This window comes from Phyllopteryx taeniolatus, chromosome 4, assembly GCF_024500385.1.
Source record: "Phyllopteryx taeniolatus isolate TA_2022b chromosome 4, UOR_Ptae_1.2, whole genome shotgun sequence".
Lineage (NCBI taxonomy): Eukaryota > Metazoa > Chordata > Actinopteri > Syngnathiformes > Syngnathidae > Phyllopteryx > Phyllopteryx taeniolatus.
Genome location: NC_084505.1, coordinates 32,207,382 through 32,227,423, shown reverse-complemented (window position 1 = coordinate 32,227,423; position 20,042 = coordinate 32,207,382). Strand labels below are relative to the sequence as shown.

Genomic DNA, 20,042 nt, shown 5'->3' with positions numbered 1-20,042 from the left:
TAGATATCGTCCCAATGCCAGTGTATATACAGTACATACAGTATCCAGTATATGTAGTATTCAAAAGACATACCAGCACACATTTGCACATGAGATGGTAAGTAATTTAGTACCTCACACTAAATGTTTTATTTTTTTTATTATTTGGTCTTTATTCAATAGAGACACAGACATGTTTTGTTTTATTATTAAATTATTGTTAAAATCTGTTCATTTCATTCATAACATTTACTGTTCAAAATTGGTTTTGACTAAAATCACAAAAATATGACAAAAATCATACATTGTAAATACACAAAAAAACTAAAAGATGTAAATCGAGTTATTTTTATTTTTGTGTTACTGGTTATTATTCAAAAATGTTAATTGACTTAAATTTTAATTAACAATTCACTTTTGTGTTATTACTCAAATCATGCATTGTAATTACCCACTAAAATTTAACTAAAAAGAAATGACATACAGTATAAAATCCCAATCTAGTTATTTTTATATTGTTGAATTATTTAAAAAATATATTTTTCTCATTATTATTAAAGAACATACATTGTAATTACTCACTAATCCTTAACTACAAAAAGCACATAATTATTCTCCATCTAGTTATTTTATTTCTGTACTGTTATATTATTTTATTGAATTATTTTTAAAATAATAAAACCACGCATTTTAATGATTGCGTACTGAACCTTCACGCAAAAGAATATATGAACGTCTATTTAACACAAAATCTCGTCAAATTTTTTTAAATCAATGGCACGGTGGCAGGAAGCATGCTTGGCCGCACGGTGGCGCTGTGCGTCGTTCCCCGTCCCTTAGGTCACCGGAAGTCAAGAGGGTCAAAATGGCGGATTTTCCAGATAACGTCGTCAAGGCAGTGTTGTAGTTGTTGAACTAAAACACGCACTTATTCTCATATGAATGAAAAACAAAACAAAAACGCAGATGCAGTGATGAAAAACTGCAGCAATTCGTCACGGATGTACTGAGTGAAGCCGCTGACTGTGTTTCCACTTCGGTGTGGTGAGTTTACATCGCCTCCTGATGTAGGATTTTTTTGTTTTGTTTTTTTTGCTACCGAATATATTCTAGTTTGGACTAAATAATTATTCTAGCAGGTTACGAGTTAATTAAGTGTCAGCAAAATGATCGTAACGATGGAACGCTCTGCTTTGTTTGTGGGTTGGTAGTATATTTTAACTGGACACTTTATTAGGTACACCTGAAATGTCTAATGAGATCCAATACAAGAGCTGTTTCTAGGGGGGGGGGGGAAGCTCCCTTTACAAATAGACAGTGTCGCCTTGACTTAAGAGTTCAATTTGTTGCGTGAGCGCGCTCGTAATTTAAAACACCCTTCTCTCAAATCATCTTTCGCTGTCGAAATGAATCCCCCGCATAAATGTAAAGCATAAAACAATATGTGCACCATAATCTAGGGTTGTCCCAATACAAATGTCCACTTACAATACCGATCGTGATCCGATATGATGCCATAAAATAATAATAGGTGCACTATAATCTAGGGTTACGATACCCCACAATTTATTTTCAAATTTTTGCTTCGTTTTTTTTCCGGGAGTAACCAACCCCCAAAACGCTTATTGATGGTTTATCCCTGCTTATTCAAGAATTTTGGGGGGTTTTAAAATAAATTGGGGAAAAAAACACCCCCCTATTTTATTGCCGTATTCATTCAAACTGTAATTAGGAGGGCTTGTGGTGTTAACATGAATCAACTTTGTGTGTCTTTTAGTCTTCCGGCATCAATCTGACTGTGCGGAAGCATCAGGAGACGTGAGTGGAAGTCGTATCCGTTGAAAAGTTAAGGAAGTGGTCTCAGCTGTCAAGATGGGTGAAGTGACTCTTGTGGATGAGCTTGTGAGACAAGTCTTCCTTCCAGAGCCGCAACTCATCATTCTGGCCCCGCCACCCTCTTTCCTCCCGTCGGCCGACGAACCGCCCACTGTTTGGCCCAAGTGGCTCAACGCGTTCGAACGCTATCTCGGCGCACTCGACGACGAGAAGCTGACTGACAAAAGTAAGTGTATGCTTCTGGAAAACTGTCTGGGCCAAGAGGGTCAGCGCGTCTTCACGGCGCTCGTCTCGCGGGAACAGACGTACGCGGCGGCCGTCTCGGCGCTGACCGCCTACTTCACCGCCGGCCGCAGCTCTCGTGAGCGCTTGCTCCGATTCCACCAAAGGGCGCAGATGGCCGGCGAGAGCACGGATCAGTTCGTCACGGCGTTGGAAGCGTTGCTGGCGCCCAGCGACCGCGCTGGCGACGAACTGATCCTCAATCAGCTGATCGAGAAAACAAAATGGCCACAGCTGAGAAAGCGGCTGTGCTCACAAAAGGAAACGCTCACGCTTGCCACCGCCTTGCGCATCGCTAAAGAGGTGGAGTCGGTTTTAAACGATGACGTCAAGCCTGTGGTGCAGCGACGCAAAAGAGGAAGGCCTCGGCGAGAGCAGACAGTCGCGATTGAAACCCAAAGGTCTACTTGCAAAGTCAACTGTAGCTACAAAAAACGGGTGTATGAGTTGGGTGTTGATGAAGACGTCGACTACGCCAACATCGACACCGACGACGACTACAACAACGGTGACGACGAGGATAAAAACAGTGGTGGCTCCTCATCACTTGACTTAAAACAGGAGGCAGTCTTGGACAGGCCAAGTACGGCTGGCAACAGGAAAATCGTGAAACGTTTTTCTTGTTCCGTCTGCGTGGACAGACACTTCGCCAGCGCGCACAAGCTGGCGAGACACATGAGGACGCACACCCAGGAGAAACCCTTCTGCTGCCCCGTTTGCGCCACCGTCTTCAGCCAGTCGTACCACCTGACGCGGCACATGCGAGTCCAGCACAACGCCGCCCAGCACGTGTGCCCGACCTGCTGCGACAGCTTCTGGAGCGTCGCGGAGCTCAAGAGCCACAAGAAGACGCACGTGCCGCAATTTCTGTTGTGCCCCCACTGTCCTGACAAGTTGCTGGACAACGACACATTTTTACGTCACGTGGCGTCTCACAAGGAGGACAGGCAGGAAGGAGTCGAACCGATACGGGGGGGGGAGGTCCAAACCAATATGGGGGAGATGGAAACCAATATGATGGAACCATTGATGGACGACGTCTGTAGTGTTACCGAATCAGCAACACTACAGACGTCGTCCACCATCAGCAACGCTGATGAAAATAATGAATCGGATGTCCGTGTTGAGACGGAAATGACGACGCTTTCTCTTGACGGCAGATGGGGCGCAAGCGTCCCCTGCAAGAAGACCCACGTGTGCGCCGTGTGCAACATGATCTTCCGCCGTGCCGACAAGCTCAACCGACACATGCGTACGCACACCAAAGAGAAGCCCTTCCGGTGCACCGACTGCTCGCGCACCTTCAGCCAGTCGTACCACTTGAGCCGGCACCAGCGGCAAAAGCACGGCTTGCGGCCGTACATCTGCCACCGGTGTGGCAAGGCGTTCGCTAGCTGGTTAAAGCTGAAGGAGCACCAGAAGACTCACGCGGGCAAGCTGACGTGCCCTGCCTGCAACGAGAGCTTCAAGGAGAGGGCCCACCTGGAGAGCCACCTTAAGTCGCATAAGGAGATCCCCCGTGGCCCTCACTCCCTCATCTGCGAAGACTGTGGGAAAGTGTTTGGCCGCCGCTACCACTTGAAGCGGCACATCCTGGTGAATTGCAAGGCCTCGCACTCAGATTGCTACACCTGCGCCGAGTGTCACAAGAGCTTCGTCTTGGCGGACGACCTGAAGAAGCACCTGAGGAAGCACGCTAAGGAAAACAGCGGAACGTGTCCGCGATGCGACCAGAACTTCGGCAGCCGAGAGGAGCTGGAGGCGCACGTGGCGGCGCATAATGCTTCCTACCTGTGCAGCGTCTGCGGGAAGAATTTCAAGGTGGAGAACGCGCTGAAGAAGCACGAGCAGAAGCACAAAGAAGAGCACTTCTACTGCGCCACGTGCCGCAAGCACTTCAGCAACCTCTCGCACTACAAGCGGCACGAGGAGGTGCACGACCGACGCGAGAACAAATGTCCGCACTGCGAGCAAGTCTTCCTCAAGCTCACCGCTTTTAAGTATCACCTCCAGTCGCACAGGGAGGAGAGACCCTACCAGTGCACCTACTGCATGGATACCTTCGAGCACAATGAGGAGCTGGAGCGCCACTGCCTCAAGCACAGGAAGTTCCGGAAAGAGCGCCCGTACAACTGCACGCGCTGCAACCACGCCTTCGCCACGCTGGCCGAGCTGACGGAGCACTTGGACGGCCACAAGGGCGAGTCGCCGCTCAGCTGCGACATCTGCGGCCGCTCGTTCCTCAACGCCAGCAAGCTGGAGAAACACCTGAGCCTGCACACGGGCGAGCGGCCCCACCTGTGCACGCACTGCGGCAACGGCTTCCCGACGGCCGCCAACCTCAAGCAGCACATTTACTCCCACACCGGCGAGAAGCCCTTCGCGTGCTCGCAGTGCAACAAGGCCTTCCGCTCGGCCGGCGGGCTGCATCTGCACAGCAGGCGGCACATGGACGCGCCGCCCAGCTTCGAGTGCGTTGACTGCGGCAGGACTTACGGGCGCATGACCGAGCTGAGGATGCACCAGCGGTACCACACGGGGGACAAGCCGTACACCTGCGTCAGCTGCAATAAAAACTTCGTCAGCAAGCACAAGCTGATGGTGCACGCTCGCATACACACGGGAGAGCGGCCGTACTCGTGTCCCCACTGCGCGCAGACCTTCAGACAGAGTGGAGACAGAAACAGGCACGTCAATAAGTTCCACAGTAAAGCTTCCGAACTGGAATGGTGAGAGCTCTGTCATCTTCTGTAAATAGCGTCGTACTATAGCTGCGACAGCGGCATGTAACCCGCCAGTCCACATTTCCACCAAGCAATACAATTCAACTCACTAGCGTAGGGTTCAGATCAGTTAAAGGTCATGTATTTTGGCTATTTAGACTCTCTAACGAGCTGCTCTTCCTATACTGGCATAGGACCTAACAACTAACACTTGAAATCATTTTGCAGCTTTCATAGGCGAGCAAATTTGTAGGACACAAATGCAGCGCGCATTGCCCTCATCACACGCATGGCTTTGTTTACAAATTATTGTTCGCTTGCAAAATGTGCAACGTTGGATGCGAACCGCACTAGACAAATAAAAAAATCAAGTCCGCTTTTGGTCCGGACCAAACGAGAGGACCCAAGTTTTTTTCCTGGTAGGAATGCATCCTTATTCTTAACGCTGCCCAACAAAGTAGTTTATTGCGCATTGTTCATAACATCTTGCCACTGTCGTAAACCAGGGAGACGCAATAAAACGCGTACCGAACTATAGCACTAGGTGGTCAAATTGAAGAAAATGACACTTTAAATAGCAACAGAACACATCCACCATTTGTTGTCCTTTCTTCTTGGCGTGCGACTGTTTTAATTTAAAGAAGATGACTAACTACAATTGAGAAAAGAGCTTGGTGGTCAAATTTCAAATCCTGCTGTTGAGCCTTCAACAGACTTGGGTGAATCACGTCACCCTTTCTGTTTTGCACCAGTGCAATTAGCGTTTTCAACAAATATTGACAAGAAGCAAACAATGACTGGGCCAGCTATGTGAAAACTGTTTGTGTTGCAAACGATGTCATGTCAATAGTAACATGGATGAAACGGTGTGCTTTATGGTTGACTGGGAAGAACCATTTGGCCACAAAAGGTTTAAAAAAAAAAAAAAAAAGGATTTTGTTGTGTGAAGATATGTTCCGCTGTGAAAAATCTAGCAAAGATTTTTTCCTCTTTTTTTTTTTTTTTTTTTCCCCTCCCCAAACAATTGTTCTGCCTATTGGTCCAACATTTCATAATGTATTTGTTGTTTCTCAGCTTTGCCGTCTCCATGCAAAACGTGGCGTCATAACTACTGAATGTTCCAAATGAACTGCACTATGTTCTGCACCCTGCTTCTACTGCTTTGCCAAAATGCTTGTGCTATATTTTATTATTTATACAGTATTTCGTGGTCTCATTGCATCTTCACTCTTACCGGGCTTTACTGTAAACATCGGACCTAGATACCAACTTGGGAACCAATAGTATATATACATCTGCACTTGTAAAAATGGTCCCATACAACTACACTGATACCGCCTCAGCAGCCTGACTTGTACGTTCTGGGTAGGAGAAATGTCAGCTTTTTTAAGGACACGGACGACAACACTTTTAGACCAAACTTTTAAATCCACCAGACTACATGCAGTTGGATGTTAAAATGTCAGTGATGACAAGTCTCTACTGAAAATGTTCAAGAAAAGTGTGCTTTTGAACAATATTTGATGAGAATAAAAACACATCACAGTCGCAAGACGCAGTGGCATCATTGTTAAGTATCAGATTACTCAAATAGAAGTACTCAGTCTGAAAGGTATCATTGCATCTCTAATACCAACTAAAAGTGCCATACAGGTGACTTCACCGAATCATGCTGGGTTTTTGGGTGTACGAGGTGAAACAAACGGGCCACGTTGTGTGCTGCTGTTATCTGCAGTCGGTGCGACAAACTGCCTCGTTGCATTTAGACTTGTGAAAATAAACTTGTCAAAGTTTATGGCCAAGTAGTTCATTTTCAGCCACCATTAATAATAAAAAGGGGATTTTTTTTTCAAAAAATATATTTATTTATTTTACATTTATAGTTTGTATGTTGTACTGTATATAGTTTTGCCTTAAATGTAAGTATATGTCCAATTTATACGTACCTGGTAACCTCGAAACGTGTGTTATACACCGAGGAGGACCCTTGCAGAGTATTTGCATGGACATGTTCACTGCATGTCGCCTCGAATCCTCTAGGGGGCAGCACGCACATTTGCTGTAACACGATCATCATGATTACGAAGAAATTGTCACGGTGTCTATTTATATATATTTTTTCAAGTAATCTTTTCTTTATCACATGGCCACACACACAAGCAAATACAGCTAAATTTCGATAAACATTTGTACTGGTTTTGTAAGACATCTTCCATTGCATTTTGAGCACCTTTCGCTCTCGCTCGGTAGGTGGCAGCACTCGATCTTAAGCAGCTAAACGACGCGACATTAATTCGACGAAGAAAAACATGCTAACGCTTTGTAGCAAGTAGCTTTGTGTTGTTTTCTCCAATTCAGCTCATTTTTATACTAATACGCGGTTTAAATGTTGCGTTTTGACGTCTCTGACTTGTAATTGAAGCAATAAGTTGACTGCTTTTAAAACTAATTAACTGACGTTATAGCCGCCTTGGTAGTATTGAAGTAGTTCCGTAACATCGTTGATCTTCGCGACACATTGTGTTACTTTTCTTACTGTTTTAATCGTGCTTGTGTGTTAGTAAACTAGTGACAAGTAATATTTTGTGTTTATTTAATGCTAGTTAACAAAAAAAGACTACTTCACTAGAAAAATCTTTTCTTGGTGTCAAACGTAACTTTCGTGTCATTCCTAATGCATGTATCACAATAATAACTTCTAATTAGTCATTGGTGCTATCTTAAAAACAACTATTGGAGTTATTCGTCCGCAATGGCTGCAGTAGGTTTTACCCCGGCCAGAAAACAGGACATTTTTAGCATCGAAGCGTCTCAAACGTGCAGCGCATCCGGCGGACACGAGGCCAGACAGTTTTACGAAAACCTCCTTAAAGATGAGAAAGTGACTCGGAAAAGACGATGTGGGCGAAATGGGCAGAGTAGCAAAAGGAGGAGAACTGAAACACGTGCCGCCGTGGTGGAAAGAAGAGGGGAAGGCAACCGAACAAGAGAGACGCCAGGCGGATACGTCAACTCTGAGATGTCGCTGGAGCTCCAGGGCCACAAGCTGCTGCGTTATGCTCAAGATGGAGACCTCGCCGGGCTGAAAGATTTGCTTTCGAAGGGGGTGGATATCAATTTCCAGGTATATGTTACACTCTTGCTTTCTCACTAGAGATGAAACGATGTGACATAACATTACATTGACAAGTTTATTTATTTTTATTTGTTTTACTGCAACTCTGTTGTTGCGATGTTTGCTCAAGTATATCCAGGTAGGTGTTGGTCGTTTCTACTTAAGACAGCAAGACTTGAGCTACCTGAGGGCTGAAATCAGGGATATTGTTATGTGATTTCCAGTTGATTTCATTTGAGCTGACACTAGTCTGCAACTCCTGAATTAAAGTTGCCAATATTAAGGCTTTTAAATGTTTAAGCGTTTCTACTTGAGTCACCAAGACCCAGCCCGTGGTGCTGAAGTTGTGTATCTGAACTTCAGGGTTAATTCACAATTATTCCTCCATTTCACTCTTTCTGTGGTTTTCTCCATGGATTCACCTTCATTAGTTTTCTAGTGCATGTTAGCATAGTTCAGTTGCACTGAACAACTTTGAATCAGTTTTTGTGTTATGGGGATTACAATTGAAATGTTATCACTTGTTTTATTGCCTGTTTCATCCCAATCAGTGTTTTTTGGGGGAAATCTAGACATGTTTGTCATTTGTCTTTCAGGACACTTTTTTCTGGACAGGCGTGATGTGCGCAAGCTGGTCGGGACAAAGAGCTGCCGTGAGGTTGCTGCTGGACCAAGGCGCCGCATGGGTGGGCGTTGTCGACACGCAGGGTCGGGATGCCAAAGATCTCGCCTCGGAGGGTACGTAAACATCTGACTCATTTAATATTTTAATTTTTAATTTTTATTTTATTTTTTTTCAATTTTGTGTGTACTGGTCACATGATCTATCACCTGCTTGCTCCTCAGCGGGCCACAGAGGTGTATTGGAGGAGCTGGAGAGCTATGGGAGAAGTCCACCAAGACCAACTAATACCCGGTTAGCCAACCTTCCTGACTGATGCTTGAGAGTTGTCCCAAGCACCTGAAATATTTATACCGGAGTTCGCACACTTTCCTCAGCAATAGAGTTCCATTACTTTTAAATTACTTCTTTGTAAACCTTTTACTTCAATTTCATCCAGCAATAAAAAATTAACACATAGGACCACTGAAAATTATTTAGGTGCACAAAGCAAAAAAAAAAAAAAAAAACAGCAAACAAACTAAGTCATCATCTGAAAGAGTACTCTGTCTCTCTAAATCAAACCACAGATACAAACGTACATCTTGGTACACTTTGTCATGTTTTAATTACAACAGTAGCATCACGAACACATTTATCAATTATATTAACAGATGAAACATCTGACCTCTCTGTCACACAGCAAGAGAAATGGAGAAGTTTTCTCCTTACGTGGTGGAGCTTTTTTTTTTTTTTACAAATGTATTTTTAATAATAAATACAGTATGTACAAATGTTAGTCATAGTTACTACTATAATATAGACTATTTATTCAAGTAGACCACACACCTGGCAATTAATTTAGGTGCAGTGTCAATTACAGTGAAGGATATTACAACTGTTTGAGGAAATATATGAAATATATATATACATATGAAATATGTTTTTTTTACTGGTTTTTTTTTTGGTATGTGCCCAGGTCGGCTCAGCCTCAGCCGTGCGGAGTGTGTGGCGTGGATTACACAAGCGACCTGTCATCACACCTGTCCTCCACGCTCCATCAGTTCAATGTCGAACGCCCCCCGCCAGCCCCCGACTACTGTCTCCCTCCCTCCGCCAACAGTTACAAGATGATGCTCAGGTGCGGCTGGCGGCCCGGCGTGGGCCTGGGTCCGGAGGGCCGGGGGCCCGAGCGACCCGTGGCCACGGTCCTGAAAAGGGACCAGAAAGGCCTCGGCTACGGGGCGATGGCGAGAGCCAGAGTTACTCACTTCAAAGCGGGGGATCGCGACGCGGTGAAAGTGTCGCGTGTAGAGAAAGAAGGGCAGGGACGGAAGGGAAAAACGAAAGCGGAAATTTGGAGGAAAGAACAACGGGACAAAGACTTCGAAAGAGAGTTCCGTGCCTCTTTTTATATGTGACACGTGCCACATTTGTGTATTTGTATTTCACAATTGTTGTACATTATAAGGGCTGAAAATTAATTTAATATATATGAGAATGAGTGTGTGTTTGTGTGAAAGTAACATTTTATTTGAATACTATTTCAGTTTTGGTCTTAGTTTTTTCAGATATACAGTGCTGCGCAAATGTATTGGCCCCCCCTCTCAAATTTGTATATTTTTGCATTGTTTCCCCACTTGAATGTTTAAGATCATCAAACAAATGTAAATATCAGACACATAACCCAAGTGAACTTAAAATGCTATTTTGAATGATTTCATTTAGTAAGGGGAGAAAAACTTAAGTTACCTGGTCCTGTGTGGGAAAAGTAATTACCCACCTGGTTAAATCGTTAATTTATTTTGGCTAATTACAATTTTTGATTGAAAAATATGGTAGAAATTGTGTTCCGTATATGTGGGCGGCCCACATATACGGAACACAGTTAGTGCAGAATGTGTACATGTACCAAATATGGTTTGCCGCTCTCAATAAATGGCACCCCAGGTACTGTGTACACTTTTTTTTGACAAAATAAAAATGATTACACCCAAATAAAAGACCGTGCATATATACGTCTGACGTTTATTTAAAAAAAAAAAAAAAAGTAGTTTCGGTGTATCGCGTGACAGGAGCCATGTTTGCAGTTCCACACTTGGGCGCCGTGACAAGATGGCGTTAATGTTCCAAATGGTGTAACATAGATGCCTATTCTTTAAAATGGCTCATTTTTGTGAGTATCCCAACTACAAGACGCTTGAACAAGAAGACACCCAGTTCGTGGATATTTGCGGAAATAATAGGTAAATGCGCACGTTTCTTCATGAAATGTCGGCGGCGTCTCCTCTGCCTGCTCATATTTTGCCAGCCAGCTTCTGCTGTCGTTGACTTATTCATCCTCGTTCCATTGGGACATTTTTTTAAAATGACAAGAATCAAGATGTGTGTGGCAACTAAACGACAACGTTTCAAATTTGAGTGCTTCTGTGAATGTGGCTTAGCTTTAGCAACATTAGCACGTCAGTGAAACAACATTTCGCCCAACAACGCGGCACGTCAATATTGTACACTGTCGTCCTCTCACTTCACTAACTTGTTTACAAATGTCGTTTCCAATAAACCAACTTTAACGTGTTGTCAAATTGACAACGTCCCCCTCTTATTTACTCAATATTAAACCAAATGCTATTGATGTATCAGCTTTATGTAAAGGTGTCCACAAAACTATCAATATGTTCTACACGTTTAAAGCAATCATGCATTATTTAGATAAAATGATGAGCTTTATTCTCCATGTTTAACATATTTTCTATGTTTTTATTAATAATAGCTTAATATAATGCTATGGTAGGTTTAGTTAGTTTTTTTGAACATTTAATCGGACAAATTGGTATGGCCTGGTTGAAATAAAATGATGTTACCATCCATTATCGAGAGTGTCATGCATGGCTTATGATCTATTCATCCATCTATTTTCTATCTTCTTCTGGATGGCGGTGGCACACCACTAGATCTTAACATAAAGGTTGGAAACCTGCAAACGGTCTTAAATATATTCTGTACAGTTGTTCAATATTTATATAAAAACAATGTACATCATGTTGTCAGTTACCATGTGTAGGTCTGCTGGCCCAATGGCCAATACAACTTTGGAAAAAAAGATAGCAACCCAAAAGACAATCAAAGCATTTTCATTTTCACTCATGGAGTCAGCACTACACTTGTCAATTAGTGTGTTGATCTGTGAATGTGGTGCATGCAGCGGACAACATCTCCACCAGATAAACAACTTCGCTGAGAAAATCCATGTATTACCACTTATTACAAGAATGCCAATCTGCGCTTACAACAAAACAAAATCCTGTTTCAAAATCCATCCATCCATTTTCTGCACCGCTTTATCCTCACAAGGGTCGCAGGCGTGCTGGAGCCTATCCCAGCTATCTTTGGGCGAGCGGCGGGGTACACCCTGAACTGGTCGCCAGCCAATCGCAGGGCACATAGAAACAAACAACCATTCGCGCACACATTCACACCTAAGGGCAATTTAGAGTCTTCAATCAACCTACCACACATGTTTTTGGGATGTGGGAGGAAACCGGAGTGAAAAAAACCCACCCAGGCACGGGGAGAACATGCAAACTCCACACAGGCGGGGCCAGTATTCAAACCCCGGTCCTCAGAACTGTTAGGCAGATGTGCTAACAAGTCGCCCACCGTGCTGCCTGTTTAGAACCCCCCTCCCCAAAAATAAAATAACTAAAATAATAATAATAAATGGCAGCTCTTCACCCAGCCTAGCTGTCAGATCATTGCTAGAGAAACTCACTTGGGTGGGTGATGTGTAAATTAGCCAAATTGGCAAAGTTCTCAGAAATAGTCAGCGAGCTACTTGGTTGTTTAATTTTATGGGTGGGCAGGCCCTCGAGAGACTCAGCAGTGTATACAACACTGCTGTGGACGTTTATATTCGTCAACTGGAATCCAACCGTTTAGTGCCACTAACGTATATATTTGGAAAATATATTTTTCAATGGGGTGGTTTGCGGGAGGGTTCTGACACTGCTTGTCTGTGAATTTCAATTATGTAAACTGCTGTACTGATTTTGCTATCAAAGCCATTCCTAAATGTTGTTTTTGCTGCGTACAAAAGGAAACTGCTGTTTAGGTGTCACTAAAGCGTACAATATTAGCATCACAGTCACTATTTTTCGCCACGGCTGTGTTTGTTGAGATCAACCTATGTTCCATTGCTGTTGCTTTAAGTATCTGTAGCTGATATCAGAAGCCCTAACGTGTACCCGATACCTTGAAATAAGGACGGAATCGGCACGATACTGATACCTTGTCCACATTACGTCCCATTTACGTCGTTTCACCTCTACAGGACCGTACCAGACTTTGGATGGAGTCAGTATCCTGTTGGTATTTTTGTGTAGTCACAATAAGTGACTGCACATTGGCTCATCAGTCGGACCACCAAAAGCAGAACAATGGTCAAGTACTTTACTAGCAAAAGTGACATCAACAGCACCTGGGACCATGTGGTGTCAGCGTTTTGGCAGCGCTATCCTAACCCGTTCAGGTAACACATGACGGCGTCGTGTTGAAATCACTTGTGAGCGTTAAAGCGCCAAAGCGTCATTGTGTTTTTTTCCAGCACTCACGTTCTCACGGAGGACGTCGTGTACCGCGAGGTGACCGCGGACCACAGGCTCCTGTCCAGACGCCTGCTTATGAAGACCAACCGGCTGCCCCGCTGGGCCGAGCGCTTCTTCCCAGCCGGCATGTCGCGCTCCGTCTACATTGTCGAGGACTCCATCGTGGACCCGGTCGGCCGCAGTCTGACCACCTACACCTGGAACCTCAACCACACCACTCTCATGGTGAGAATGTCTTTTCTTGCTTCGAACGCAAAAGTGCTGCAGTGATATTTTTGCAGAAATTTTGACGGCAGAACAACTTAATCAAGTTGTCAATTTACAGTGTGTCTCAACTGCAGCGTGTGAGAAACGAAGGCAAAAATGCACATTTTCAAGAACTGACATTTTCAACGTTTTATGGAATTGATATACAACCCCAATTGCAATGAAGTTGGGACGTTGTGTTAAACATAAATAAAAACAAAATACAATGATTTGGAAATCATATTCGACCTATATTTAATTGACTACACTACAAAGACAAGATATTTAATGTTCAAACTGATCAACTTGATGGTTTTTAGCAAATAGTCATTCAATTAGAATTTTATGGCTGCAACGCGTTCCAAAAAAGCTGGGACAGGTGGCAAAAAAGACTGAGAAAGTTGAGGAATGCTCATCAAACACCTGTTTGGAACATCTCACAGGTGAACAGGCTAATTGGGAAGAGGTGGATGCCATGATTGGGTATAAAAGGAGCTTCCACGAATTGCTCACTCATTCACAAGCAAAGATGGGGCGAGGTTCACCTCTTTGTGAACAAGTGCGTGAGCATTGAATGAATGCCCGTGACCTTCGATCCCTCAGGCGGCACTGCATCAAAAACCGACATCAATGTGTAAACGATATTACCACATGTCAGTAAATACAGTTTTGCGCTACATCACTAAGTGCAACTTGAAACTTCAACTTCAACTTGAAACTCTACTATGCAAAGCAAAAGCCATTGATCAACAACACCCAGAAACGCAGGCGGCTTCTCTGGGCCCGAGCTCATCTAAGATGGACTGATGCAAAGTGGAAAAGTGTTCTGTGGTCCGACGAGTCCACATTTCAAATTGTTTTGGGAAATCGTGGACGTCGTGCCCTCTGGACCGAAGAGGAAAAGAACCATCCAGACTGTTATGGACGCAAAGTTCAAAAGCCAGCATCTGTGATGGTATGGGACTGTGTTAGTGCCAATGGCATGGGTAACTTACACATCTGTGAAGGCAGCATTAATGCTGAAAGGTACATACAGGTTTTGGAGAAACATATGCTGGCATCCAAGCGACGTCTTTTTCATGGACGCCCCTGCTTATTTCACCAAGACAATGCCAAACCACATTCTGCACGTGTTACAATAGCGTGGCTTCGTAGTAAAAGAGTGTGGGTACTAGACTGGCCTGCCTGCAGTCCAGACCTGTCTCCCATTGAAAATGTGTGGCGCATTATGAAGCGTAAAATACGACAACAGAGACCCCGGATTGTTGAACAGCTTAAGCTGTACATCGAGCAAGAATGGGAAAGTGCACTAATGCTAACCGCGATTACTAACCATTTAGCATAATACTGTCTCAAATTCTGTACACCAAATTTAAACCATACACTCAGGGACAACATATGCAGTCTAAGGATCAAAGTCCATCCCTCATAAATTTGAAAGAAAAATGCATGTTAGTAGTTAAAACAAAAAGAAAACAAATAGTAGTTTTTCACCAAAGAAAATGCGAAGTGCACTTGTGGATAGAGCTGTGCGATATAACCATATATATTGTCGGGGTCCACTGTAGCTGTTTTTTGTTTTGTTTGTTTGTTTGTTTGTTTTTTTATAAAAAAAAGGTTTGAACAAGAATACAATATGACAGGTTTGCCTGCTGGATTATACACAAAGAAGGTGATCTGGGGTCGCCTTGGCAACAGTGCAAATGGGGTTCCCCTCGTGACAAGTTAAAGAGGATTTTGAAGCTGCTAACAAGAGATTAGAAGATGTTGCCTTTTTAAAAGTGCTTTGTTGATCTTGTCTTTTTCTGCGTGCACTGCGCAGTCAGTGGAGGAGCGATGTGTTTTCCGAGACTCAGCCGAGCAGCCCGGCGTCACGCAGCTGAAACGAGAGGCGTGGATCTCCTCCGGTATTTACGGCTTCTCCAGACCCATCCAGGTGCCTCTGTCTTTTTCTCCCTTTCTCAGGGCATTTTCATAAAGATGCGCGTGAAGCTCCTCACATTATTCTGATTGTTTACACACATTCAGGCGGATTGTGCAAGAAAATCCAAGCCAGTTGTTTTTCCGCAGTGCATGAAGATTTTTCAGAACTTCAAAACAGGAAGATGTGTTCTTCACATCTGTCCTTCATGTAAAGTCCTTTCCTGTTTTTTTTTCCCCCCCTCCCTTTGCACTCAGGAGTTTGGATTGGCCCGCTTCAAAAGCAACCAAGTGAAAGCCATGAAAGGGTTGGAACACGCGCTGTCGAACCTACAAGGTTGGTACACGCCCCTAAATCCACTTCATAAACCACACACACAACTGGAAGAAATGCTCCTGCTGTGTTCAGTCAAAGTCACTTGTTTGATGAGACCACAACACACACACAAAAGCTCAGCAGTTATATGAAATTGTTTTGATGCTGCAATCCTGAACGGACCTTCTGAGAAGTTATTGATTTGATTGAGGAAGGTTATACTGTTATCATTTAGGCTGCAGTTCCATTTAATGCATATCAGTTTTTTTTGTCATGCTCTAAATTGTTATTAGAAGAAAGGAGAAAGTATGTATTGACTGATGTGACTCAATATGAGAAGCAGCAGCACACAAAACAATATGTGTGCTTTGGAAAAGTGTGTTGTGTGTGTGTTGCCGATGCGTTACCGCTGTCCCACTGTCGTGTGATTCTGTCCCACCGCCGCCCCAATCGACGCCACCTTCAGACTTCGGCCTCAGGCCGAGCGGCCTGGTGAGTACGTGAGCGGCAGCACGGGTCACAGCATTTGGTAGACCTGCACCAGCTTTGAAAAAAAAACAATTCTGAGCACTAGTGGTACACAGGCTCCCTCTATGGGTGCACAAATGAATCCCTGCTTCAGTTGTATTGAACTATTAAGTTCAGTACATTATTTTTTTTAAGAACTGTTTGTTTTTAAGTATTTGTTTGAATACAATTTTATTTAACTTTAATGTGGAATACATTTTGAATCATTCACTGCCATTGACGTCTTTTAGATTTGATGTCTTGATATTAAGCGCAGTATTAATGTTCAAGCGCTGCATGATACCAAAAATTTACAGTGGCTTACTATAATATTACATGTATTTTTTTAGGAATTAAACCGCTTTCTCATACTTCTGGGTGCCTGAACACGAGTGACTTTGGCTGAGCTGAAGAGATCCAGCCAAAGAGAGTCAAAAACATTGTTGAAATGATGACAAAAACTTGTGGCACCAGATATGGTTTCATCATCACTGCAAGTTTAGTTAAGCGAATGCTTAGCTGAGTAGACTAGCGCTTTTGCCACTCTCAAAAACATGGCGTCATGGCGAATTGTCCTTTACATGAACGTTGACGCCACAATACAAGCTCTTGTGTTGGATATGATCGAAGGGTGCAGGTGTACCTCACGTTGTGGCCTGCGGGCATCCAGTGGGCTCACATGTAGCAGAGGTGTGCGTGTGTACAAGTGGAGAAGTTACACCAGGTGTAGAGTTAGTAGTAGTGAGTACAGTAGGTAGTTTCACACAGCATTTCCAGGATGGAGCAAACTTCAATGTTTTGATAATATTTCTCAATAGTCAGCGGTTGATCTGAGTGTATGAAGGATGTTGCGTGTGAAAGTTTGCAGGGTTGCAGACATAATGCTGTGCTACAAAAAGTATGTAGAGTCAATTAAGTATCCCTGTGAAATATAATAACAGTTCCTCATATGCATGGAAATATACAATTCCAATGAAGTTGGGACATTGTGTTAAACAAATAAAAACAGAATACAATGATTTGCAAATCATGTTCAACCTATATGTAATTGAATAAACTACAAAGACAAGATATTTAATGTTCAAACTGATCAACTTTATTGTTTTTAGCAAATAATCATGAACTTCGAATTTTCTGGCTGCAACACGTTCCCAAAACGTGACGGCAGAACAACTTAATCAAGTTGTCAATTTACAGTGTGTCTCAACTGTAGCGTGTGAGAAACGAAGGCAAAAATGCACATTTTCAAGAACTGACATTTTCAACGTTTTATGGAATTGATATACAACCCCAATTGCAATGAAGTTGGGACGTTGTGTTAAACATAAATAAAAACAAAATACAATGATTTGGAAATCATATTCAACCTATATTTAATTGAATACACTACAAAGACAAGATATTTAATGTTCAAACTGATCAACTTGATTGTTTTTAGCAAATAGTCATTTAATTAGAATGTTATGGCTGCAACGCGTTCCAAAAAAGCTGGGACAAGTGGCAAAAAAGACTGAGAAAGTTGAGGAATGCTCATCAAACACCTGTTTGGAACATCCCACAGGTGAACAGGCGAAGTGGGAACAGGTGGGTGCCATGATTGGGTAGAAAAGGAGCTTCCCTGAATTGCTCAGTCATTAACAAGCAAAGATGGGGTGAGGTTCACCTCTTTGTGAACAAGTGCGTGGGAAAATAGTCGAACAGTTTAAGGACAATGTTCCTCAACGTACACTTGCAAGGAATTTAGGGATTTCATTATCTACGGTCCATAATATCATCAAAAGGTTCAGAGAAAAAACCAACATTGATTGCCCGTGACCTTCGATCCCTCAGGCGGCACTGCATCAAAAACCGACATCGATGTGTAAAGGATATCACCACAAGGGCTCAGGAACACTACAGAAAACCAATGTCAGTAAATACAATTCAGCACTAAATACTATGGTGCCTTTACATATGAGTGTAGTTTTAGCTTTAGTTTTTCGAGATCGGAGCCATCATTTGGCCTTTTTTTGTTCTCATTTTTTTTCTTAGATTTGAAAGCGCAGTGGCAGTGAACTCAACTGACCTTACAATAAGCAGCACTTTGACAAATAGTGAACAATTAATTTTAGGAGAAGAGACATCAAGCTGTTTCATGCCAATTCCAGTTGAAGTTTACTGTCACCCTAAACTTAAAACAAGGCTAATTACATGTTGTGTAATAAAAACAAACATAGCTTAGCCATTAGACCGCTAGCTTCATGCTAATTCTAGCCCATAATGGGAAATGCATATATAACCCTTTAAGCAACTGAGATTTACACACAAACAGTGCAGCAACACATTTAGACATTGACTACACTTATACTGAGTCATATTTTCATTATCCTCTGAGAGGCGCTGAGATGTGTATACTGTACAGACGTCCACGGACAGTATCTCTATCTGTCTGTCCTTTACTGCCCCCATGTGGCCAAGATGGGCAGGAGCACAATGGCCATTCAATTGATACAAAGTGACAACAAGCATTCAATCTTGAGTTCTATTTATGTCGTTACTGTATGTTTTTATAAAGTATATTATCAATAGTACTACCTTGGATGATGCCTGGAACTACTCTAGGTGAGGTCTAGCAGCTAGCCTAGATGTTGTCTAGCTCCACTCTACACGCTGACTCGGACAAGTCTCGATGCTCATTTTGATTGAATTTGTGTAACTTGAGTGACGAGTTGAAAGGCGTTCGCCTCCCTGTGCCAGCATGTATGTTGGTCTAAAAATGAACAGCAAAAACAACCTTGTTGAAACCTTTGAATGTGACTCATGAGCTCATTGTACTGGCATGTTCTACAATGTGTAGTAGAGGAGGAGGAGGAGGTGGGGGGCGGGGTTCAAGTCAGGTCAGACGCAAATAGATTGCAGCGTGTCTCAATAAACTGGTGTTAAGGTCACATCCAGTGTTTTGGTTTTGTCCGTTTGTGTGGGCGCAGGACAGACGGCCCAGCGGCTGCTCCGGGGTTCGGTGAAGGAGGCCTCCGACAAGGCCAAAGCAGCCACCAAGAGCCTGGCCTCTACCACGCCGAACACTCAGCAGTACGTCTGACGGACCACGGGACTTCGCTTCGTCATCGTGCAAGGGCGGGCATCCACTTTGAAGAGTCTCAGGGGGCCTGGCACACTTTGACCAGAAGCACATGCCACTGCTGCAACCTTCATTTCAAAACATATCATAAGCTACTATTTGTTTTATCGGTTGTCATATTATTTGTTTCCACTTTGTGATCTAGTTTTGCCCTCTTTAATGTCTTAAAAACACATCTCGAAAGCTTGCAACGACTGCAACTAACCCTGCACGCGATGTCGTTTACTAATTGTTTACATATGCCTGAATTCAAAGACACCCCTTCATGTTTAATGTCAACTGGAATAAAACCAGGACTTAGTGTGTGCATGTAAAGGAAGAAACGCCCTTGCTGAGAGTGGATGTGCACAGCTAGAGTGCTATTTATAGAAGGAACAGTGAAAAATGATATACAGTCACAATTGTGTCATGCGACTTGATTGAGGTATCTGGAGTAAGTACCTGAAACTACGGAACATATCAATGATCGCAACGGTGTTTATCAAGCTATGATAAAAGTGGGATATCTAAATTGGGCTTCTCAAGGGGTCTGAAATTCAATAAAATGGTCGAAATCGATGTAAAAGGTTTAGAATGTGTTCGATTTTTTGAGAGGTAAATAAGCTCTAAAGGTCTTCAACTTTGTTCTGAAGTGTTTCTTTGACAGAAAAAATAAACTATTTTTCCTTGTGAACCAAGAAATTGAATAAAATGTAAATACATATGGACAAACAGCTGCGTTTTCATTTTGTTCACATTCAGTAGAAATGCTGTTCCGCCAAAGGACTTAAAACTAAAATATGTGTAATACTATGA

At 43.2% G+C, this 20,042-nt stretch overlaps 3 protein-coding genes across 3 annotated transcripts; all 3 read left to right on the top strand.

Annotated features, from left to right (window-relative positions):
• The first annotated feature begins 820 nt into the window (after positions 1–820).
• LOC133477237 (zinc finger protein 431-like) lies at positions 821–6,615 on the top strand. The gene is made up of 2 exons (XM_061771788.1): positions 821–1,023; positions 1,757–6,615. Exon 2 carries the CDS (start codon positions 1,852–1,854, stop codon positions 4,828–4,830), a length of 2,979 nt encoding a protein of 992 aa, XP_061627772.1. The 5' UTR covers positions 821–1,023; positions 1,757–1,851; the 3' UTR covers positions 4,831–6,615.
• A 478-nt stretch (positions 6,616–7,093) lies between these two features.
• gpank1 (G patch domain and ankyrin repeats 1) lies at positions 7,094–10,166 on the top strand. Its single transcript, XM_061771789.1, has 4 exons — positions 7,094–7,944; positions 8,532–8,673; positions 8,782–8,851; positions 9,516–10,166. Exons 1-4 carry the CDS (start codon positions 7,573–7,575, stop codon positions 9,955–9,957), a joined length of 1,026 nt encoding a protein of 341 aa, XP_061627773.1. The 5' UTR covers positions 7,094–7,572; the 3' UTR covers positions 9,958–10,166.
• A 153-nt stretch (positions 10,167–10,319) lies between these two features.
• Positions 10,320–19,958, top strand: LOC133477239 (PRELI domain-containing protein 1, mitochondrial-like). Its single transcript, XM_061771791.1, has 6 exons — positions 10,320–10,782; positions 12,867–13,064; positions 13,140–13,365; positions 15,209–15,322; positions 15,565–15,643; positions 19,096–19,958. The coding sequence occupies exons 2-6, from the start codon at positions 12,973–12,975 to the stop codon at positions 19,206–19,208; spliced, it is 624 nt and encodes a 207-aa protein (XP_061627775.1). The 5' UTR covers positions 10,320–10,782; positions 12,867–12,972; the 3' UTR covers positions 19,209–19,958.
• Positions 19,959–20,042: the final 84 nt, after the last annotated feature.